General features: G+C 34.6%; 1 protein-coding gene across 3 annotated transcripts in view; it reads right to left on the bottom strand.

The window, feature by feature from the left end:
* Window positions 1-25,917, bottom strand: part of DIAPH2 (diaphanous related formin 2) — a 988,177-nt gene that overhangs the window by 889,730 nt on the left and 72,530 nt on the right. For 2 of the 3 annotated variants that reach the window (XM_058714641.1, XM_058714643.1), the window contains 2 exons: window positions 5,109-5,213; window positions 54-74 (listed from right to left, as the gene is read on the bottom strand). In XM_058714641.1, the coding sequence (XP_058570624.1) occupies window positions 54-74; window positions 5,109-5,213 (126 nt within the window). The remainder of the gene's footprint in view (window positions 1-53; window positions 75-5,108; window positions 5,214-25,917) is intronic. The other variant, XM_058714642.1, reaches the window with a different exon arrangement.

Raw genomic sequence — 25,917 nt, 5'->3', positions numbered from 1 at the left:
TTCCCAAAAGCACAAATTCATATCTAAGGGTAAAACATATCTTTTGTACTCACCGTAACTTTACTTCCAACTATCTGCATGCAGTAGTCAACGGAGAGTAGTTACAGTGTAAAAGAAACAAAAAACAAACAGCAACAGTTATTAGTAATCAGAAGCTTTTCACAGAAGTGTTTAGTAAATTAGTAAATAGCTAACCCTATGTACACTTTAATACTTCAGATCTAGAGTCTAAAACAAATATACCAGTATTAATTTCTACCATATTTCAAAAATGTGTGAAGTCTCGAAATAAGGATTCCTAAATAATTACTACTGTTTGAAGACGTTTTTAAAAATGTACTGCAATTGGCATATATAAGCTAAATATCAAGTAACATAAAATTAAGTGCAACCAGGCATCAGATATTTTACCAGCCTACAGTCACTCAAAAAATATATCAACAGAAAATTGAACTTTTTTCCAAATAATGCTTTTTTTTTCCTTGTTATAATGGATATAATATTAAGGTTGAAACAAGGTGTTTTAGGATATAAATGTTGCATTTAAAGCCATGCATTAAGTTAAGAAATGAATTGTAGGTTGAAAACTGGAGCATTTTATATTGTTATGATTTTAAGGTTTATAATATTATTTCATAGTATACTTGAAAATTACAAAGAAGAGATTGCTTATAATTCTAGTTTTCTAGGCCATCCTAGCATTTGTAATATAATAATATAATATAATTAATATAATATAATGACATAGAAGCAGTTTATATCTAAACATGCATATATTCATAAGGATAAAACAGTTCAAAATACAGAAACTTTGAGCTTTCCTAATAGGTAAGAGATAGAATTTCTGAGAGGCAGGATGGTATTTAAGAAACCAAGAAGTGAAATCATACTTCTGAACATAATTTTATGCCAAAACCCTAATATAAATCAAATCATTGTTATCAGAGTCCTACACTTAAATGTCCAAAGCAATGTCCAAAAAAGAACTAATTAATCCACAATAAAACCTTTAATCTGATAGCAGTTACTATCAATATGTGTTCTATTTTCCAACTAGTACTTTAAAAAGAAAACTAAAATACTATTGAAATCCCAATAAGAACCCTAAATTGAACAGGATACTACAAGACACAAAAAGATAATGACAGTATCCAAGCAAATTATTTCAGAGGAATCCATGAATCTCCAAATAGAGAAGCAGCTTTCTTAAATATTCATTCAACAGAATATTTACAGGCACTGATTATTTAGTTGAATAAAAACCTCTTTGGTGCCATTAACAGTCTTCTGAATTGAAAGATATGCTATTGACCTAAATTATTTCCTCGACCAAAAAGACAGAGATTTTATCTGTCCCTTGTTTATTTAACACAGACATGAGACTAAAACAAGAATACAAGCCTGTATTAACAATTAAGGCAGGTGTATACTCAGTGAAATAACCAGAATATAGCCTATTAATAATTCATTATGATTGCAAAATCCTTGCATTTAGCTAAAGCACATACAGCAAACAGATTAGATTGGCCAAGGAAAGCTAAAAGAAACTGGTGTGGTCAGTTTGACTTCAATTGTTTCACCTGAGAAAGAAAATATCTGCTAATGGCAAAAGCAAAATGGTAATACATGTATGCACACACACACACACACACACACACACACACACACACACAGATATACTGCAATTTCAACTGCTTATTTCATGGGTCAATCTAAAAATTCTATAGATGTATCGGGTATCACTATTTTAAATCATTTCCTATTGAGATTTTTATTTAATCAGTAATACCTCTCAAGGGGTCATGTGTCTTCAAAAATGTGATTTTACATATTTTAAAATCTCAATTTCAAAGACTGTAATTTAAGTTATAAATAAACTAGTTTCTTAATATTCTAATAATGACATTGGCTTTTGGCAAACTAATGTTAGGATTTCAGTGACTAAATTTTCCTCATAAATGTCAATAAAGGCTGTTAAGATAGAACATACAATATCCCATAAATCACTGCTATATTGTGCCTCTTTCAGTATTATGAATGGGTAGGACAAGGTCTGCAATATTAACAAAGCTTGGTTTTCTGTTTCTGAAAATATATGCTGGTGTTTTGAAAAATATAAATTCTTCCAGATTGTTTGTGGCCAAATTATCTCTATGTTACAACTACCATCGGTCAGGTCCATAACCACACTTGCTATAATGAGCAAATAAGTCCAGCCTGTGCAGAGAACAGGTTCTTCTGCACTCCCTTATTTAAAGTCCATTCATCACTGACAGGTAATCAAGCCACTTTTTCCTTTAACATTCACATAATTTAATATTCTCTATTATGGAAGTTTAACAAGAAAAAAACTAAACTAAGCAGTAGTTTGCATCATTATCTTTTAATTTCCTATATATTTTTACTCCATGCTTATTTTAGCAAAGTTAAGAACATAACAAAAGACTGTCATTTGCTTTAGAAATGGGTTTTGAGTACATACCTGTATATTAGTTTCATCTTGCTTTACTGTCCTTACCCAGGAACTCAGGAGAATGATGGACATTTCTTACTGAGCCCATATTTTGTTTTTCAACTCTATGCAAAATGACTAATGCAGGTGGTAAAGAAGGAAACATATAATTTATGTTTAAATTTAACTACAATTCTCACATGTTCCACATGTGACTATAAAACATTCTCCATCAGGAACACTAGCTCTTAACTTTCTTTTTACTTCAAGATTTAAGTTTTGAATACTTATGAAGGATTTTCATAAGGAAGTGGTTATAATGTATGTACTTTAAATGAGAAAAGTTTTTCATCAGTGTATCAATATAGTGAAAAAGCAAAAAAAAAGTAGAAGATATACAAAGCATGTCTAAAATCTAGTGAAAGACAGCAAGATGGAAACCTTAGTTACACAAAGTTAAACAGCCACACATTAGGCTACAGTTTCTGCAAATATTATGGTCATGATCATGAAGAGGTCAAAAGATAAGAGGATTGTTTGTCACTGAATGGTATCCTTCTCATCTTCAAAATAAAATTACATGAGCGATATTATTTGTTGTAACAACAGAAAACACAGTACTAATTGACATCTCCCCAAGGTGAGAAAGCTTTAAAACATGTTTATCAATAGGCTTTCTTTCATCATAATATTTGGCCCACAAAAAAATATTAGGAAATGAAATGTATAACCTTGAAACTCTAGTGAAAGTGCTATATGCATGGCAGGTGCTCATATGTATGTTCAATTAAACAAATAAGGGTCATATACTAAATAGTTATAGTACTGATTTTGAGGCTAATGTCTTAAAAAGAATGTTCGTGTCTTTTGAGAAACATTCAATTTCCATCTTTCAAATAAAGCAATTCAAGACAGCTTATCTAACATTTACCCAAATTTTAGCATTTTGATGTGAAAAATTAGTATATAACCTAAAGTGTACATGTCTTTGGCCAGTTAAAGAGGAAACAATATGGGAATAAATGAAAGCAAGTTCCACATAGAGTAAAAATCAAAAGGTTAAGGAATAAGAGCTTCATATAATCTTCATTATATTCAGTCCCACTTAAATAAAAACAGCAAATGATCCAGAGACACTAACAAAATTTTATCATTAAAAACACATGATTATTCATGTATTATCATCTGTACCTTGCACTCAGATTTCGTTACATACATTTACTAGTGTATTTGCCTTTAGGTGTTTAAAAATATAACACAAAACGTGCACCCTGCATTTCCTAAAGCATTTTACTGTGAACAATAACTTGAGTACAAAAATGAGAAGAGATTCATCAGAATTTCAAAGTAAAACCCTATGCATCACCTAGTTCTATTGAAAACAATGCTCATGGCAAATTTCACTTATCACTTGAAACATATTTCTGCCCTTGGATACCAGAAGCAAATTAAAAAACATGCTGTTGCTCTGCTCTGGTAGAGCTGCAATGTGATATGTTTAAATAGTTCAGCATTCAGATTTAGCTTGCTTAAACTACAATATGGAATCAATACAATTGTAGAATTCAGAGCAAAATGCATCAGTAATTGCCACTGCAATTACTGCACTGAAATAGCAGTAACAGGATAGCCAAATAATTTTACAACATACTTTCCAATGAGGAACTATTTTCTTCACTGGTCAATTTCTTAAACTCAAAATATGTATTTTTAAGTGTAAATGTATGTGTGTGTATTATATATATATATATATATATATCCACATAATATACATACCACATACATAAAATCACTGTGTATAATATGTGGTATAGGTGTGTGTGCATATATACACAGTGATTTTATGACCTCTAGTTGTATAAAGCTTTTTACTTATAGAAATGTAAAAGATACGTTTCACCATTTCAAAAATACATTATTTTCTTACAAAAAGAAATCAAACCTGAAGTCTATTTTCGGAAGCACCTTAGGAAGTGGAACAAAGCCACATATTCCATTAAAACACTAATGTTTTTCCTGAAGAAAACAAGTCTTTCCAAATAACTCTACTTTCAAGTCTTGAAACTCAGAGATGTGATTAAAGCTCCAATGAAGCACCCTCTTTTATATTAAATTAAGCTGTACAATAACAATTATGAGGTAGTTAATATAGATAGCATCACATAAAATAATTAGCATCACATAAAATAATGAAAAAAACCTAAAACAGCATTATTAAAAATATTGATCAAAATTTCCTGCAAGGAGAAACCAGACATGATGCTTTAATGTAAACTTAGTTAAAAATCATGAATAGGCTATGTTTGTGTCTTCTCCCTCAAAATTTTCATATAACCAACAGTATATTTAGTGGAACACCTACAAATTGCTCTCAATTTTTAGGAAGTGCATAAAACCACTGCCCCAAAAGTCACTGGATTAACTCACAGCCTTCTATCCTTGGTCTGCATTGTTTTAAATAATGGAAGTCTCTCAAATTATAAAAAATTTTGAAACAGGGGCATACACTAAATGTGTAAAAATACATGTATAAGGTTTTTCTGAATAGTCTATATGAGTATACTGAGGCAAGAACTTGAAGATCTGGGGTTGGTTTCTTTTTAAGCAGATAATGCTGACCTCATTACGGGAACACCAGGAAAGTGTCACTACTTACAGATTTGGCAGTAGCAGAAATATACTGGACAACCATCTCACGCTTGGTGGTAAAATCTTTGTTTCGTAAAGGAGCTTTCCGTTCTTCATTAAGGTTCATGTCCTCCTGTTATAAAGAACATCTATTGTAAACATTAACACATTTCTGCTTAAGTTGCAAAATGATTAATAAATATTAATATTCTCTTTTAAAATAGTCATGCTGTGGCTAACAAGAAGGATCACTTTGGTGGATCTCTCACTATTATTTTTCACTCTAGATACCATAACACTGTATAAATTTTACCACATATTCATGGCTCCTATCTCTACCTATTCAATGCATGAGCAGAAATAATAAATATTTTTAAACTATTCCAGAGAATAAATCGACAGTTTTATAGCATACATCATACAACCTTGGCACAACTATTAATTTACACGGATAGCAAAAATAAACAAACACTTTACTATTTGGCATATGCTCCCTTAGGATCACTATTATCCAGAAGAGCAAATACGATTTTTAAACTGACAGGAAATATAGATCTATAATATGCCACTGAAGAAACATCCTTCAGAAGTTGCTGGATTTGGAAAGCAAAAAAAAAAAAAAAAAAAAAAAAAAAACATCAGAAATATAATCAGCTGTGTTTAGATGACAAAAATCACTCATTGGAGAAAAAAATACTCATTTACAAGAATACATTGTTTTGAAGTTCAATAAGTTCTTTTTTTGTGTGTGTAATAAGGTGGTTTTATTAAAGCACCAGGACAGGGGTGCTTGGGTGAAGTTCAATAAGCTTTAATTTGGCTGGGAATCTTCCTTTATTTTGTGATACATACACATATAACATTTTCACTATGCAAATTACTTTTCTTCATTTTGAAACTCATATTAACCCTTGCAACATAATAAGACACTTTTGAGGGGTCACAAAATCAAGTTGGAAATGGCAATGCTTCAAAAAGCAATTATCAGATGAAAGGAAACTTACAGAATGGGTGAAAATATTTCCAAATCATATGTCTGATAAGGGACCTGTATCCAGAATATATAAAGAACTCTAAAAATCAACAATAAAAAGACAACCCAACTATGGGTGAGCAAAGGATTTGAATAGATGTCCCTCTCAAAAAGATATACAAATGGCCAGTAAGCACATGATGTTCAACATCATTATTCATTAGAGAAATGCAAATCAATACCACAATGAGATACCACCTCACTCCCACTAGGGTGGCTAGAATACAGAAAGATAAAAATAACAAACATTGGTAAGGATATGGACAAACTGGAACCCTCACACATTGCTGGTAAGAATGTGAAATGATGCAGCCACTTTGGATAATAGTCTAGCAGTTCCTCAAAAAGTTATGCAAAAAGTTACCTCATGACCCAGCTCATACCCAAAAGAAATAAAAATGTATGCCGACACAAGAACTTGTATATGAATGTTCATAGCAGCGGGATTAAAGGGTAGAAACAATCCAAATTTCCATCAAGCGATGAATGGATAACGAGAGTGGTATGTCCAGTCATAAAGAAGAACGAAGTACTGATAAATGCTATAGCATGATGGAACCTTGAAATCACATAATGCTAAGTGAAAAAAGCCAGTCACAAAAGACAACATATTGTATGATTTCCATTTATACTCAATGCCCAGAATTGGCAAATCTATAGAGACAGAAAACAGATTAGTAGTTGTTAGGGGCAGAGGAGGGGGAATAAGAGTACTGGGGTGTGACTGCTGATAGGTATGGTGTGTTTTTTTTTTTTTTGAGTGATAAAAATGTTCTAAAATTGTTGTGATGGTTTCACAACAATTTAGTTTGAATATACTAAAAAATACACTATGTATTTTAAGACAATGATTTTATGGTATGTGAGTCATATTTCAACTTTAAAAAATAAGTACATTTATCACTTTATTTTCTTAATGCTGGCTATTAATATTTTTTAATCAAGGAAAGTAATGGGCACTAAAAATATCAACATTTTTTTAAATTTATTCATCTCTTTTGAGAGCAAGAGGGCATACTAGTGAGCAGGGGGGGCAGAGAGAGAGGGAGAGAGAATCTCAAGCAGGCTCCACGCTGTCAGAACAGAACCCGATGCAGGGCTCGATCTCACTAACCACGAGATCATGACCCAAGCAGAAACCAAGAGTCAGACACTTAAACACCCAGGCACCCCAATATTAACATTGTTTTTAAAACTCATATAAGGAGCAATGAAAAGAAATCAAACTGCATCTATGTATAGAATGGTAACTTCACTGACAGCAAAAGTCTCTTGATCTATATTTGCATGCATTGCAGTGACTCCTATGATTTGTTCAAGGTCAATAGTTAATACATTTTATTTATATGTACATAGGATTCTTCTTCCTAATCACCTGTATCACTAACTCTACCCCTATCTTTCCTATCTTATCTCCTTATTTCTCATTTGTATATTTTCCTTCTTAATGACTTACTTGAAGACAGAAGACATCTTTTTCCTCTCTCTCACAGGCTAGATTTAGCATTGTAGAGTCAAAGTAGAATCACAGAAAAAAGGCTGGATAGCACTTTTAATGTAGTCCACAGATGCTCTGAGTTGACTTCAACTAACAGAGAACCTACTACCTCACAGGCAGCCCATCCCATATTAGGGAAGTGTAATTTTTCCAACTTTTTTTTGGAAGACTAAATGTAAAACATGTACAGTGAAACAGAATATTAAGCTAAAGTGGCAGAACTGTGTCATCATTCTTTCTTCTCTACTTTCTAAATATTGAATCAATTATTTACTGGACAAGTGCCATGCACCAAGGACTATGCTACAGGAGTGCAAATTGAAAGACAGCTTGTATCCACAAATTAAATGAATTATTTATGAAGCATTTAACACAATGCCTGATACTTAATAAATGCCTATTTGTTAAATAAATAAAAATAAATAATTCATGGTCCAGTAGGGAAAATAGATATGTAAACAGAGGCACATATTTTCACAGAGGCACATATATGATAGTTTTGGAACACAGAGGATAGATGGAAAGATCAGAAAAGTCTTTACCAGGATTTGGGTCTTAAAGGATGAGAAAAATATTAGTGAAGGCAAGGAGACTAGCTAGGAAACCACAGTGGTCTTCTGTTCTATTTGGCTGCTCAACAGCATTTAATTTTAATACATCTTCCCAGTGTCATTCCCACCTAAGCAAGAAAGAATCCATAAAAACTACATTTGCCAGATTCCCTTATAACTAGAGTACAGACATGTGGCTTAGTTTCCACCAATGAAATGCATTTCTAGGATGTGTGGATTCAGAAGTAAACTGTAAGGAAGCAGGCCACAAGTAAGTGCCATTTTGCTGGCATGGGTGGAAATAAGAGGTGATATGGTTATGGAAGTGTGGGCAGCAGCTGCATGTTTTTCATAATGACAGTTTGACCATGTGGTTCCAGGGTGGCAACAGCTCCTTTAGTGAACTCTCTATTTCAGCTGTGTGGTTCTGGATGTTATTTCTATAATATTATCTGAAGCTTGTCTCTACAACCCTCCTGATTCAAGAGCTATTTAATATATTTCATAGTTATATATAACTAGTCAGAAAAGATTCTCATATTCTATAACATAGGCTACTGAAGTAATTCATGAGACTAGTGATAAGAGTCTGAATTAAGAGAGACAGTAGTCAGTCTGGACAGAGGTTAATAAATTCAAAAACCATGCAAATGTTATTTGGAGGCATCATTCTCTCCTTAAAGCTAAGTATACCTACCTACCTGCTTCAACTTATCTTCATGTGACATGGCTTACCATCCATATTTATTTTTCTCAAGTACTCTGTAGTTTGATAAATACAAGGAAGGAAAGCACTACTACGTCCATCATCTTAAAATACTTTACCTCTATTAATTCAGCCTCTGATTTTATGACCTTATTGGCAAGCACATCATTCTGCTGACTCATAGTATGTTTCCATCAAAACCCCTAAGCACTGTTCACAAATGCTAGGCTAGGTTTCTACTGCCTCAAAACATTCTGGTTAAATTACAGTACCCTACAAATGTGGTTAGCATGAATCTGCATACCCTAAGTAGAATCAACTCTGGAATGCTAACAAGATTGAGTGTATCTGTACGCCTCACAGCCAGGCCTAAGAATGTGGCAGTACCACCTTCAGCACTCTGTAGGTAGAGAGTTGGCTCTCCTTCCAGTGATGTTTCTACATTATAATGTGCCTCCATTAAATTTTTAATGGTCTATAGTGCTAATATCATGCCATCAGAGTAAAATCATGGAGGTAGGCATGACAATAAAGGGAATATGAGATTATATGCCTCAGAAGAGTTCTGTCAAGTTAAAGTATGGTCATGAACACTAAGCTTGCTGTATATTAACTACCCTTCAAAGAATGCTAGATTTTAGTGTTATCATCACCTCTCTGGTCTCATTTTTTACCAGTTTTCATCTTACCCCTGTATTTTAATAATACAATATTGGCTGTAATTTTCCTACATATACTATGCTATTATACATTTCCATTACTCTGTTCATGATGCTGTTCTCTCTGCCTAGAATGCTGCCATCTTCATCACCCTCTCTATTATTCCTCTATTAACCCTCACCCCATCTCAACCCACTCCATCCCACCCAAATCCTTATCTCTTATCCTTTTGATTCATCTTCAAATTTCCCCCTGAAACACCTCACTGAGAAATGACTATCTGCATTCTAGTCTTCCATATTAATTCCTGTATTACTAGCACTTAAATTGAAACTATCTGATAAGCCCATCTTTTCTAAACTCTAAGCTAGCTTGAAGGCAGAATCTGGGTCTTTTTTACCTTTTTCTTATAGAGAGGAGGGAAAAGGACTGAGGGAGGAAGGGAGACAAAGGAAGAGAGAGAAAATGAATCTTAAGCAGGCTCCACGTTGAAGGGCCCAACATGGGGCTTGATCCCACAACACTGGGATCATGACCTGAGCCAAAACCAAGAGTCAAATGTTCAACCAACTGAGCCACACAGGTACACACCCTTTTTTATCTTTAGACTCCCAGAAAAAAAGTATAGTTCCTGGAATTCTCTAAGCATTTAATAAATACTTGTTGAACCAGTGTGAACTTTTTCTCTAAATATTTTAATTTGCTTTACAGCCATCAGCAATTTTTATACCTATAAATTTGCGGCATAAGTTGACTGAGAATAGGTACCATTCATATGAACAGAAAAGACCATAAAGACTCATTTTATTCTTATAGAAATAAGAAGCATACTGCTAATTAGGCAGCTAATATTTCCAAATCATTAACTCCAACTTTATAATACAATCATTAAACAGAGCAATAATCATAATTCAGTATTAATTGTAAACAATATAAATGAATTGTGAAACTCTTCTAAACACACTAGTTCTTACAGTACTTCAAAACACAAAAGCAAGCTTTCAGTATGTTTAACATTTAGTTAGTACTTCTATAATACATGAGAATATAGTATTTTGTAGTTTCAAAAAACTTTGTTTGCAGTCTAAATAACTGACCACTTACAATATTTTTAAAGCCATATTTGTAAACAATAAACCAATTTTTCTCCTTCCATATATGCCATGATGCAATGTTCAACACTGTATGTAGATTCATGTCCTCAGAAAATAAACATATTTTTAAAGTTATTACTGAGGAGCCATAGGACAATAAAGTCAAATCAGAACGTTAAAAGTTGAACCACCTCCCTATTCATTTTTGTTCATTCATTTATTCATTCATTCTCTCTCACTCTCCTCCCATCCCCTCTCACTCTCCCTCTCTCCCCTCATAAATGTTTAAATGAGTAACAACATAATGTTTAAAACTTTCTTATCTTCCAAGACTATTTTTTTCTTAACTCTTCCACTGATTCCTATTTTGCATTATGAGAAGTAAACGCCAACTTTTTATGTTTTCACATCTTTTTCCTTCCTTCTATAGATTTGCTATAAATTTCGATATATTTTCTATAAACTGTTTCTGTTCTGCAATATGTCTTCATGCCAGTTGAAGGCTGAATTTTCCACTTGCTGTTTTAAAATCTGAACTTGACTACACCATCAAATGCTTGCCCTCTTCTTTCACTTCTCCATAGTAATTATTCAAGTATTCTTTATCTTCTATTTTGATGGGAACTGTATCCCTGAAGAGAATGAACAAATGATACCCTAGTACCTAAAAATATGCTCTAGCATGAACAATGATTATGTTATGTTTGATTATTTTAAGGTTATAAATGGGTTCTTACAGCATTTGTTTAGTTTATTCTTTTCTAAAGATACATTCCATAATTCCTCTATCATCTGAACTTGAAAGGATTGAACATTTCTTTCTAAAAAACCCAATAAAATTATCAAAAATTTGCTCCATTATTAAGTAGTTGGCCAATTCTACCTGATATTAAATAACTACCTCAATGTTTTCAAAAGATCCAGTTAACTTTACCCATATAGACTGCAGCCATAGAACATATAAATCTCAGATGGAAAACAAATTTAAAGGAAAAAAAATTGTCAAATACATTATCTCTGAAAACAATATAAAGCCAAAGGCAGGAAAAAAAGCATGACATTGAATGAATGTTATTGAGTATGGTACAAATCATCTATTTCTGCTTTCAGGTCTTATTGGAGAGATGCAACTTTGAATACCTACATATACCTCTTTACTATCAGTAGGGTAAATTCAGAATGTATGTTTAGATATTAGAAAACAGGGAAATGCTATTTTCACTTTCCCACAATCCTTACTCCTGAGCTCAACATGTATATACACAAATACACACAAAAAATACAAGAAAATAAGTTTTAATATCTAACATGATAACACTGGATCCATAGGCCAAATGGTACATGAGGCATCTTAGGGAAAGAGTGTGCAAATCTTTTTACTGTCAGTGTACTAAACCACACTGCATCTTACATGTACTTGTTTTAATGCATTTATGGGGTATTTTATCTAGTTTTAACTAAATCAGTCATCAAAAATAACATAAAATTAAAAATCTGTATTCAAAGATTTCGGCAAAGACAAAAGATTGAGGATAGCAGTATAACAGCAAAAATTCAAGCACAAGCAGACAAGAAAATGTTAGACTGCTACATCTCCTTCTTGCAAGTCTGAGCCTTTCATCTATCACATCATATGATTAAAATAATAAAAATGTAAGGCTAATAGCTGACCACACAATATTAAAAATTATTAAGGTAGCTATTTGAAATATGGATGTATACCAATTATCAATGGTGATTCCCATTTTATGTGCATATTGTACCTTAAAATATTAGCTAATAATACTACAAAGCCACCTCAAACCAAGCATTCAGAACATGAAGAAAACTTTTTGAATTTTCTCAGCAATTAGAATCACGTGATACTCAGGGCACCTGGATGGCTCAGTCGGTTAAGCATTGGACTCCTGATTTCTGCTCAGGTCTTAATCTCAGGGTTGTGAGTTCAAGCCCCACACTGGGTGTGGAAACTATTTTTTTTTAAAAATCCAGCACTTTAGTGAAATTTTGTAAACTTAATGGCACGTGTTTAGAAGCCTCTTTTTGTGTGCTCACTTCCGCAGCACATATACTAGAAGCCTCTTTTGGGGTGTCTGGGTGCCTCAGTCAGTTGAGCATCCAACCCTTGGTTTCAGCTCAGGCTGTGATCTCACAGTTTGTGAGTTAGAGCCCCACATGGGGCTCTGTGCTTGCAGCTTGTAGCCTGCTTGGGATTCTCTTTCTCCCTCTCTATCTGCCCATCCACCACTCACGCTGTGTCTGTCTCTCTCAAACAAATAAATAATCTTTAAAAAAAGCCTCTTTTGAACTTTTTATTTCATTACAGCAAAAGACAAAGGTTCAGTGATATTGTGGAAACTCTTGGTAGAAGCAGCTGAAATACATGCAAAACAACATGACATTAAACTAAAACACATTCCTTTGTCAACAAATACCATCAGAAGACCCGTAGAAATCATTGCTTAAAATATGTCCATCAACTGATGAATGTAGAAAGAAATTGTGGTTTATATACACAATGGAATACCATGTGGCAATGAGAAAGAATGAAATATGGCCTTTTGTAGCAACGTGGATGGAACTGGAGAGTGTTATGCTAAGTGAAATAAGTCATACAGAGAAAGACAGATACCATATGGTTTCACTCTTATGTGGATCCTGAGAAACTTACCAGAAGACCATGGGGGAGGGGAAGGAAAAAAAAAAAGGTTAGAGAGGGAGGGAGCCAAAACATAAGAGACTCTTAAAAACTGAGAATAAACTGAGGGTTGATGGGGGGTGGGAGGGAGGGTGGGTGATGGGTATTGAGGAGGTCACCTGTTGGGATGAGCACTGGGTGTTATATGGAAACCAATTTGACAATAAATTTCATATTTAAAAAAATATATACTAAAAGAAGTATATATGTTTTATATATAAAACATATATAAATCATATATATAAAACATATATAAACAAATATGTTTATATATGTTTTATATATATACAAGTATATATATTTATATACATTATGTATATTATATATTTACATATATAAATATATTATATATTTATATACAAGTATATATGTTTTATATAAAGATTTATATAAAACATATAAAAATCATATATATAAAACATATAAACTGTGGGAGTTTTATTGCAGACTTGAATGAAAATACAGTTTAAAAAAACAACTCAACTTATATTATTTTGCTAGATTGTTTCAATAATGAAATATAGAAACTACTTTTCTTTGAGTCACTAATGCAACAATCTAACAGAAAAAAACATTACCTATGTAACTGATTTACTTAATAAAAAGATGTTTTATGAAAAAACTGTAAGTGGAAAAGATTCCTAAGTAAGGTTATCCCACATGTAAAATTTAAGACATTGCAAAAGGAATTGAAACCAAAGTACACAAAGTACTAAAGAGTCAAGAATGTAGTTCTTTTTAATAAAAGCAAGATATTTCAAATAGTGTAGAATATGATATCTTGAAATGAAATAGGAAGTGGGCATGAAAACATTGTACCTCACAGATATTTCTGGTTATCTCAAGACAAAGTATTTAAAAACTGCTGAAATTTACCATGATTTAGGCATTTTTCATTCACAAAAATACTAGTAATCCCTCGAAAGTTTAACAATTAGTAAGAAAGTAACTGCTTTTCAAATAAACTTCATTAAAAACACACTGGCAGGGGCGCCTGGGTGGCTCAGTCGGTTAAGTGGCCGACTTCAGCTCAGGTCACGATCTCGTGGTCCGTGAGTTCGAGCCCCGCGCCGGGCTCTGGGCTGATGGCTCAGAGCCTGGAGCCTGCTTCCGATTCTGTGTCTCCCTCTCTCTCTGCCCCTCCCCTGTTCATGCTCTGTCTCTCTCTGTCTCAAAAATAAATAAACGTTAAAAAAAAATTTTAATAAAAAAAATAAAAAATAAAAAAAAACACACTGGCAGACCCAACTTCCCTGTCCGTCTCCTTCACCCTTTAATGACTCACCTCTTTCCCCTTCTTCCTGGCATCAGAAGCAATGTCTAACAGCAGACATGAGTAGACAAACATGGGTGTGAGGGTCTCCACATTAAGCATGTGGAAGGAAAAATGCAGAGTCCATGTCCCTTATGACATCAGTTGAAGCCCATTTCTTAAAGCCCATTTGACCCATGTATTTAAAAATATAAAAATGCAACACTCCAATTAGTTGCAAGAACAACTGACTATCATGAAGGAAGATGGAAATTTACTAGCCATGGTTCAGCAGAAAACATTTGCTTGATTCCTGGATTGGACTGAGAAAAGTTAATACTATGATTAATAAGTGTTGCTAATGATGTTCTTGTTCCACTTGGACCTATATATCTCTGTCAGATTTATGTTTCAACTATAATAGACATTAAACCAAATATCCAAATGAAATGAACTTGGAACTAAACCTTCTAATTATTATGGTCTTTAAACAAGACATAAAAACTAATGACACACTGACATTGTACTCACTAAAAAGTTAATCATAACAGCAAAGCCTTTTTGTGCCATTAATAAATAAATTCATTTTAAATCATTTTAAAATCTTATTAATTTCAGGGTGCCTGGGTGGCTCAGTTGCTTAGGCATCCGACTCTTGATATCAGCTCAGGTCATGATCACACGGTTCATTAGATCAAGCCCTGCACTGGGCTCCACACTGCGTGTGGAGCCTGCTTGGGATTCTTTTCACCCTCTCTTCCCTCTCCTCTGCTCACGCTCTCTCTCTCTGTCAAAATAAATAAATAACCTTTAAAAATCTTGTTCATTTCATGTTTTTTTCTCATTCTTTATTCTGTCTGTATTTTATATGCCTGTTACACACACACACACACACACACATACACACACACATATGTATGTATAAAATTTTTAAATAAAATAGATTAAGGTTACTTGCTCAAACATACATTTTTTTTCTAACAGGATAGTAAGTCAAAACATTTAAAGACACTACACTAGTGCAGAGGTTGACAAACTTTTTCTATAAAGGACTAGACAGTAAGTATTTTAGGTTTTGTGGGTCACGGGGTCTTTGTCACAACTATTCAACTCTGCAGTTGTGACACAAAAGGAGCCATCAATGATATATAAAGTAATGGTTATGGCAGCATTCAAAAATACTTTATGTACACTGAATTTCACATAATTTTCATGTACCCTGAAACAGTCTTTTGGGTTTTTTTCAACCATTTAAAAATATGAAAACTATTCTTAACTTTTGAGCCATACAAAATAAAATCCTAGAGGCAGAGATAGTGTATTTGTCATCTTTATGTTCCCCTGGACCTAACAAAGTATCTGGCATTCAGTGAAGAGTTGTCAAATAAACTTCTCCATTTCTGCAAAGACATTAATCTGTCTTTGTTTTTTCTTTTTCACAATTACACCTTATGACCTGCTATATCACCCTTATCAGAACATAAGCTTCTTGATGATAAGAGTTGCCCTTGATTTCTTCTCTGCTCTTTTTCCTCAGAGCTTAGAACAGTACCTGGCATATAGAAGGCATTGCACCTTGATAAACTAAATTGTTAAAACTTTGAGAATGCTTTAATGCCAAAAATGAAAGACTGAAAATTCATAAGTGACACTGGGCTTCATAGTATATTCATGTCTTCCCTGTATCCTGAGTCCCTGCACTGGGTTAAATGCTCACAGTAGCCTATTTCTAGCTGTCCTACTACCATGGAAATCATTTTCTTTTTTTTTTTACTTTCCTCTCTCCCTGACTAAACTCTGAACTCTATGGAGGCAATGGAGGTACTGCATTTATCTTTGTATCTCTAGCATGCAGCAACATGGCACACTGCACATATAAAAAAAAATGGTTATGGTGGGGCGCCTGGGTGGCTCAGTCAGTTGTGTCTGACTTTGGCTCAGGTCATAATCCCGTGGTTTGTGGGTTCAAGCCCTGTGTTGGGCACTGTGCTGACAGCTCAGGGCCTGGAGCCTGCTTTAGATTGTGTTTCCTTCTCTCTCTCTGCCCTCCCCCACTCATGCTCTGTCACTCTCTCTCTCTCTCCTCTAAAAATTGAATTAAAAAAATTTTTTAAAAATTTTAAAGAGATTACAGGCAACTTTCCATCATCAGTAAAAAGTAATCCATCCCAAACTAGTTTTACCTACCAACCAATATACTTCTGTTTTGCCTTCTATTTCCACTGAGTATATGTGCAAGGAAAACATGTTAATTTTATATTTAGCTTAAATGAAACATTATTAAAGATAGATGCTACAAAATGCCATTTTTTTTACATTTTTATGTGCTTAAATTTAACTTCCAACTCAGCCACTTACTAGCTTAGGCAAGTTACAGAACTAATCTGTTTAGACTCTCACTAAGCTTCAATTTCTTTTTGTGAAAATGGAGTAAAACTATGTTGCCTGCTTTGTGACATTTTCATAAGGATCAACTGAAATAATACATGTAAACTGTTTAGTTACATGCCTGGCCAGTAAGTGCACAGTAAATGAAAGCTATGATAAATCACAAAACAACTTCTTCAGTGTAAACTGATTATGGTCAAACTAAAGATAACATAGAAAATATATAATGTTCAACGTACAAGTAGACTTCTCTCAAAGAGATACAATCCTTAAAAATATGTATTGATTTTTTGGTTACTTCTAATCAAATCATATTTATCTGTTTTTCTGAAATTCCCAAGGAAAGAAAAATTCCCATTGGGGAAAATGTGGCTCTCTGTTGTACCTCTCTTTAAATCACACTTATGAATCCACAAGCAAATCTTAAAAAAAAAAAAAACATAATGCATTTAAACAGGATAGTGGTAATTTTCTCATCAAACATTAGAATATTCAAACCACAAAATGGAAATGTTGTAGTAAGTTTTACAACATTGTAAACATGGTACAGAAAGTGAAGAGTTTAGAAACTACCAAGAATCATTTTTGCCTAGGGCTACAGTTACAAAAAAGGCAGGTGCATGTCTGAAAAAGAGCAAGAAAATGGGGAGAGTAGCATAGAAAGATGTCAAAGATGGTGGGAATCAGATCATATGGGGCCTTATAGACTATTATAAGTGTAATGGCTTTTGTACACTGAGTGAAATGGGGAGCCATGATAGAGATTTGATAAGCCAAATGACATGATACTGTTCAGGTTTTAAATGGATACTGTTTCTGTGTTGAGAATATACTGTAGAGGGTGATGGTGAAGCACAGAGACCAATTAAGAGTTGTAGTTCTAGTAGTCCTACCACTCTCATGGCAGCCCAGGTAAGATTTCAACTAGTGTGGGACCAGTGAAGGTGGTAAGAAATGGTCAGCTATTGCAAGTACCTTACACTGAAGGTAGAGTTAACGTGTTACATAACGAATTGAATGTGAGAAAAATATTCAAAAACAATTCCAAAGATTTTTACCTGAGTACTGGACAGATGGATATACCATCAACTGAGAGGGGGAAGACACTGGAAGGAGAGCAGTTTTGGAGGGGAATATCAGCAGTTCAGCTTTAAATATATTAGTTTTGAGATGTCTATTGACCATCCAAGGTGAGATGTTGATTTTGAAGTTTTATATATCAGTCTAGAGTTCAGATATGAGAACTAAACTGTAGGTAAATTTAAGAATTGTGAGCACACAAATGGGATTTAAAAGCACAGTACTGGTTGTAATTACCAAAGAAGGTAGAAAAGAGAGGGGAAGAGAGGGGAAGATGTCCAAGGACTGATCCCTGGGCTTCTCCTCCATTTAAAGGTTGAGGACATGAAAAGGAATCAGCAAAGAAGATTGAAAAGAAGTAGCTAAAGAAGCAGGAGGAAAACTAAATCAATGTTGGGGATGAAGGAGGGGGAAGCATTTCAAATTGGAGAGAATGATCAACTGTATCAAATGTTACTAATAAATCAATTAAGATGAGACCTTAGAACTGATCATGGGATTGATCAGCATGAAGATCTTTGGTGACACTGATAAGAGTAGTTTTGATGGAATGGTGGAATGGAAGCCCAGCTGTGAGTGAGTTCAGGAGAGAAATTGGAAGTAGTAAATTTAACCAAAATTACAGGGAGGTGTTTTGCTTCAAAAAAGAGTAAAAACTGAACAGTAGCTGGAAAGGGAGATAAGGTCAAGATAAGGTTTGTTAAAATGAGACAGCATGTTTGCAATAGTACTGGGAATGTTACAAGAGAGGAGAAAATTACTGGAGGGGTGTCAGGTTGGCTCAGTTGGTTAAGCATCTGACTGGATTTCAGTTCAGGTCATGATCTCATGGTTCGTGAGCTTGAGCCCCACATCAGGCACCACACTGAAAGTGTGAAGCCTTCTTGGGATTCTTTCTCCCTCTCCCACTTGCATGTGCGCTCTCTCTCTCTCTAAATAAATAAATAAATAAACATTTTTTTTTTAAAGGGAACAGTGTCCTTGACTAGGTCAAAAGGAATGTAACCTTCTACATGAAGAGAAGAATAATGACCTGAAAAGTTGATCTATGGTGACAGGTAGTAAGAAACTATGTGAGTGCAGACACTTAAAGTTAGGTAGATGTAGTGCTAGGAATCTGTGGAAGCTCTCTTCTGATTGCTTCAATGTACTCAGTAAATTAAATAGCAAGGTCATCAGTAGAGAATAAAGATGGGAATACTTCTGAAGATTGAACAGCAAGTAAAAGTGTAAAATGGAAATCTAGCAGCACAGTTAAGGGAATGGGGTAGAGACATATAAAATGACTCTCTGAAAACATAAAGGCTTATTTGGAGCTTTAGAAAAGGAATTGGTGTTGGAATCATTAATAGGAATTAATAGGGACTACTACTGGATTAGAATGGTCAAAACCTGAAGGACAGGAAGAGGACCAGTTTAGGAAACTGTTTTCATAGCTCACAAGAAACAATTACAGAGGGATATTGTCTAAACTAGGGCAACAACAGCTGAAGAATAACAGAGGAAATATGTTAAGAGTGACTGCAAAATCAGAACAATGGGATTTGGCAAGCAATTAGAAGTGACTGAGAAAACAAACACAATTAAAGATGGCTATAAATGTTGAGCTTAAGTGAACTGGAGTGTGGCAATGCCACGGGAAAACTTGAAGAAATATTTCAATACTGCAAAAATTAGTAACCAATTGGTAAGCAGATTAAAGTAATAAGTATCATTTGAGTGAAGTATGAGTGAAAAAAAGAAAAGATTTTAAAAGATTAAAAGTTTCAATAGTGTCAGGAACGTTTCTGTTGTTGCTGTCCTCATTGTTTGCATTAAGATAAAACAACCAAGTGCTAAAATGATGGGCAGTCTAGGTAATTGGGAAATATTGGCAAATAAAGAAAGAACAGAGCTTTGTTAATGGAAGAGAATGAAACAAAACATTTATAAAACTATCTATACAGAAAGCTTACATTCCAGGCACTAATATGGTAATATCATCCCCTTTAATCCTAAAAATAAATTTTCGAGAAGTTATATAAACTTTGCAGTGTAGTGCAATAAATGGCAGAGCCAACTTCAAACCCAAGTCTGATAACCCCAAAGTCTAAGATTTTAGCCACGACACAGTTTATGCTCTGTAAAATTATGGACCTGGGAAAGGTAATATAGGTTGTTTAGCGTCCAAGGAGAATTTCAGATTTTAAGATCTTGGAGGTAGAAACATTTAAAAGAAAACACAATCCAAGGTGTATTCATGAGTGTAGTTAGCTAAATATATATACATGCAGATGTCAAAGTTTAGGAAATCAAGGAACTAAGCAAAAATGCATTGAAGGAGTTCCCAATACAATAGCTGAAATAACTGAAATGAATAGTAAGGGAAAAGTAAAAAGGATAGCTAAGTGCTATTACTGTCAAGGAAGGTCAGCACATAATAGACTTCACAAGACAAAGGGTCATTGAAAGGTGGTTCAAAGATAACACTAGAAGGAGAAGCAGGAAAAAGGGTGTACCACAGAGTTAGGGAAAAATGGCTGAGGGTAGCAATTAGAGGACTTTTATCAGGGGAAAACCCAGATGCCATTTGTGGCTAGATAAGAGAAATCAAGAGAAAGGTTTAAAGATAAAGGGAATTTGTTTGCATTCATTCAACAACATTGCACAAGTATTTATTGAAGGCCTGCTAACTCTTAAAAGGACAGGAGCAAAATAGTGAGGTTGGGAAAGAGATATTGACAAGATGTTCTAAACTGAGCACAGTTGAAGAGTAGAGTTTTTAAGTGATTCTTAACCTTTCATTGAGGTATAGATAAGGGGACCTGTGAAACTCCTATGAACTGAACCCTAACTCCACATCAATAAACATCCACAAAATCTTAATAATATTAAGTGGGATACAATTATAAATGAATGAATGATGAATCAGAATCTCCAGCATTCTTCTGGTCAAGCAAAATAATCTCCTATGTCCCAAATCCTCCCCTCAACATCCTGCTACCATAAACTTCTGAATACTCAAAGTATTATCTTATTATCTAACACAAGAAATAATCTAGACTGCGAGCTATAAAATAGAAGTAACATGCTAAAAATGTAGGTTATATGACTGCTAATAGAACAAACTTGGAGGAATTAATACATCTATACCTTCCACTGTTTTTTTTAACTTTTAATTTAAATTTCAGTTAGTTAACATATAGTGTAATATTAGTTTAAGGTGTACAATATAATGATCCAACACATCCATACATCACCCAGTGCCCATCACAACAAGCGCAATCCTTAATCCCCATCGCCTATTTAACCCATTCCCTGTATCAACCTCCCTCTGAAAACCATCAGTTTCTTTTCTATAGTGAAAGTCTCTTTATTGCCTTGCAACTCTCTTTTTTTATTCCCTCCACTTATGTTTTCTTTCCTAAAATTCACATGAGTGAAATCATATGGTATTTGTCCTTACCTGACTTATTTCACTTAGCATGATACTCTCTACTTCCATCCATGTCCTTGCAAATGGCAAGATTTCATTCTTTTATATGGCTGAGTAAGAGTCCATATATATATGTATGTGTATATGTATGTATATATACATACATACAAAACACAAACTTATACATTCATCAATCAATTCACAAAAGGGAAGTTTCCATACCTAGCTGTTGTAGATAATGCTGCTACAAAACTCAGATTCCATATAACCCTTTTAATTAGTAGTTTTGTATTCTTTGAATAAATAATTAGTAGTGCACTGGCTGGATCATAGAGGATTACTATTTTTTTATTTTATTTTTTTAATGTGAAAATTATTGTCAAATTGGTTTCCATACAAAACACAGTGCTCATCCCAACAGGGGCCCTCCTCAATACTTATCATCCACTTTCCCTTCCCTCCCACCCCCCATAAACCCTAAGTTTATTCTCAGTTTTTAAGAGTCCCTTATGATTTGCCTCCCTCCCTCTCCAACCTCTTTTTTTTTGTTTCCTTCCCCTCCCCCATGGTCTTCTGGTAAGTTTCTCAGGAGCAACTTAAGAGCGAAAACGTATGGTATCTGTCTTTCTCTGTATGACTTATTTCATTTAGCATAACACTCTCCAGTTCCATCCATGTTGCTACAAAAGGCCATATTTCATTCTTTCTCATTGCCATGTAGTATTCCATTGTGTATATAAACCACAACTTCTTTCTCCATTCATCTGTTGATGGACCTTTAGGCTCTTTCCATAATTTGGCTATTGGTGAAAGTGCTGCTATAAACATTCGGGTACAAGTGCCCCTATGCATCAGCACTCCTGTATCCCTTGGGTAAAATCCTAGCAGGGCTATGGCTGGGTCATAAGGTAGATCTATGCTTAATTTTTTGACCAACGTCCACACTGTTTTCCAGAGTGGCTGCACCAGTTTGCATTCCCACCAACAGTGCAAGACGGTTCCCGTTTCTCCACATCCTCACCAGCATTTATAGTCTCCTGATTTGTTCATTTTAGCCACTCTGACTTACAGGCAGTGGTATCTGAGTGTGGTTGTGATTTGTATTTCCCTGATGAGGAGTGACGTTGAGCATCTTTTCATGTGCCTGTTGGCCATCTGGATGTCATGTTTATAGAATTGTCTATTCGTGTCTTCTGCCCATTTCTTCACTGGATCATTTGTTTTTCAGGTGTGGAGTTTGGTGAGTACTTTATAGATTTTGGATACATATGGCCCTTTGTCCGATATGTCATTTGCAAATATCTTTTCCCATTCCGTTGGTTGTCTTTTAGTTTTGTTGATTGTCTTCTTTGAAGTGCAGAAGCTTTTTATCTTCATGAGATCCCAATAGTTCATTTTTGCTTTTAATTCCCTTGCCTTTGGGGATGTGTCAAGCAAGAAATTGCTGCAGCTGAGGTCAGAGAGGTTTTTTCCTGCTTTGTCCTCTGGGGTTTGGATTGTTTCCTGTCTCACATTCAGGTCTTTTATCCATTTTGAGTTCATTTTTGTGAATGGGGTAAGAAAGTTGTCCAGTTTCATCCTTCTGCATGTTGCTGTCCAGTTCTCCCAGCACCATTTGTTAAAGAGACTGTCTTTTTTCCATTGGCTATTCTTTCCTGCTTTCTCAAAGATTAGTTGGCCATACTTTCAAGGGTCTAGGTCTGGGGTTTCTATTCTATTCCATTGTTCTATGTGTCTCTTTTTGTGCCAATACCATGCTGTCTTGATGATGACAGCTTTGGAGTAGAGGCTAAAGTCTGGGATTGTGATGCCTCCCGCTTTGGTCTTCTTCAAAATTACTTTGGCTATTTGGGGCCTTTTGTGGTTCCATACAAATTTTAGTATTACTTGTTCTAGCTTCAAGAAGAATGCTGGTGCAATTTTGACTGGGATTGCATTAAATGTGTAGATAGCTTTGGGCAGTATTGACATTTTAACAATATTTATTCTTCCAATCCATGAGCATGGAAGGTTTTTCCATTTTTTTATATCTTCTTCAATTTCCTTCATAAGCTTTCTATACTTTTCAGCTTAGAGATTTTTTTACATCTTTGGTTGGGTTTATTCCTAGGTATTTTATGCTTCTTGGTGCAATTGTGAATGGGATCAGTGTCTTTGTCTTTCTGTTTCTTCATTATTAGTATATAAGAATGCAACTGACTTCTGTACATTGATTTTGTATCCAGGGACTTTGCTGAATTCATGTATCAGTTCAAGTAGACTTTCCATGGAGTCTATCGGATTTACCATGTATAATGTCATGTCATCTGCAAAAAGTGAAAGCTTCACTTCACCTTTGCCCATTTTGATTCCTTGGATTTCCTTTTGTTGTCTGATCATTGATGCTAGAACTTCCAACGCTATGTTAAACAACAGCAGTGAGAGTAGACATCCCTGTCGTGTTCCTGATCTCAGGGAAAAAGCTCTCAGTTCCTCCCCATTGAGGATGATATTAGCTGTGGGCTTTGATGATGTTTCAGTATGTTCCTTCCATCCTGCCTTTTCCGAGGGTTTTTATTAAGAAAGGATGCTGAATTTTGTTAAATGCTTTTTCTACATCAATTGACAGGACCATATGCTTCTTATCTTTTCTTTTATTAATGTGATGTATCACATTGAATGACTTGCGAATGTTGAACCACTCCTGAAGCCCAGGAATGAATCCCACTTGATCATGGTGAATAATTCTTTTTATATGCTGTTGAATTCAATTGGCTAGTATCTTATTGAGAATTTTTGCATCCATATTCATCAGGGATATTGGCCTGTAGTTCTCTTTTCTTGCTGGGTCTATCTCTGGTTTGGGAATCAAAGTAATGCTGGTTTCATAGAATGAGTCTGGAAGTTTTCCTTCCCTTTCTATTTTTTTGGAAAAGTTTGAGAAGGATAGGTATTATCTCTGCTTTAAATGTCTGATAGAATTCCCCAGGGAAGCCCTCTGGTCCTGGATTCTTATTTGTTGGGAGATTTTTGAAAACTGATTCAATTTCTTTGCTGCTTATGGGTCTGTTCAAGTTTTCTATTTCTTCCTGTTTGAGTTTTCGAAGTGTGTGGGTGCTTAGGAATTTGTCCATTTCTTCCAGGTTGCCCATTTTGTTGGCATATAGTTTTTCATAGTATTCCTTGAGAATCGCTTGTATTTCTGAGGGATTGGTTGTAATAATTCCATTTTCATTCATGATTTTATCTGACTCCTCTCCCTTTTCTTTTTGAGAAGCCTGGCTAGAGGTTTATCAATTTTGTTTATTTTTTCAAAAAAACAACTCTTGGTCTCATTGATCTGCTCTACAGTTTTTTTAGATTCTCTATTGTTTATTTCTGCTCTGATCTTTATTGTTTCTCTTCTGCTACTGGGTTTGGGGTGTCTTTGCTCTTCTGCTTCTATTTCCTTTAGGTGTGTTGTTAGACTTTGTATTTGGGATTTTTCTTGTTTCTTGAGATAGGCCTGGATTGCAATGTATTTTCCTCTCAGGACTGCCTTTGCTGCATCCCAAAGCATTTGGATTGTTGTATTTTCATTTTCATTGGTTTCCATATATATATATTTTTAATTTCTTCTCTAATTGCCTGGTTGACCCATTCATTCTTTAGTAGGGTGTTCTTTTACCTCCATGCTTTTGGACCATTTCCAGACTTTTTCCTGTGGTTGATTTCAAGCTTCATAGCATTGTGGTCTGAAAGTATGCATGGTATGATCTCAATTCTTGTATACTTATGAAGGGCTGTTTTGTGATCCCCCAGTATGTGATCTATTTTGGAGAATGTTCCATGTGCACTCGAGAAGAAAGTATATTCTGTCACTTTGGGATGCAGAGTTCTAAATATATGTCAAGTCCATCTGATCCAATGTATCATTCAGGGCCCTTGTTTCTTTATTGATCCTGTGTCTAGATGATCTATCCATTGTTGTAAGTGGAGTATTAAAGTCCCCTGCAATGAACACATTCTAATCAATAAGGTTGCTTAGGTTTCTGATTATTTTATATATTTGGGGGCTTTCAGATTCAGTGCATAGACATTTATAGTTGTTAGCTCTATCTGATGGATAGACCCTGTAATCATTATGTAATGCCCTTCTTCATCTCTTTTTACAGCCTTTACTTTAAAGTCTAGTTTGTCTTTTGTAAGTATGGCTACTCCATCTGTCTTTTGACTTCCAGTATCATGATAGATAGTTCTCCATCCCCTCACTTTCAATCTGAAGGTGTCCTCAGGTCTAAAATGAGTTTCTTGTAGACAGAAAATAGATGGGTCTTCTTTCATTATCCATTGCGATACCCTATGTCTTTTGGTTGGAGCATTTAATCCATTTACATTCAGTGTTATTATTGAATGATATGGGTTTAGAGTCATTGTGATGTGTGTAGGTTTCATGCTTGCAGTGATGTCTCTGGTACTTTGTGGTTCTTGCAACATTTCACTC

Source organism: Neofelis nebulosa, chromosome X (assembly GCF_028018385.1).
Source record: "Neofelis nebulosa isolate mNeoNeb1 chromosome X, mNeoNeb1.pri, whole genome shotgun sequence".
NCBI classification, from domain to species: domain Eukaryota; kingdom Metazoa; phylum Chordata; class Mammalia; order Carnivora; family Felidae; genus Neofelis; species Neofelis nebulosa.
This window is presented reverse-complemented; position numbering and strand designations above follow the sequence as displayed.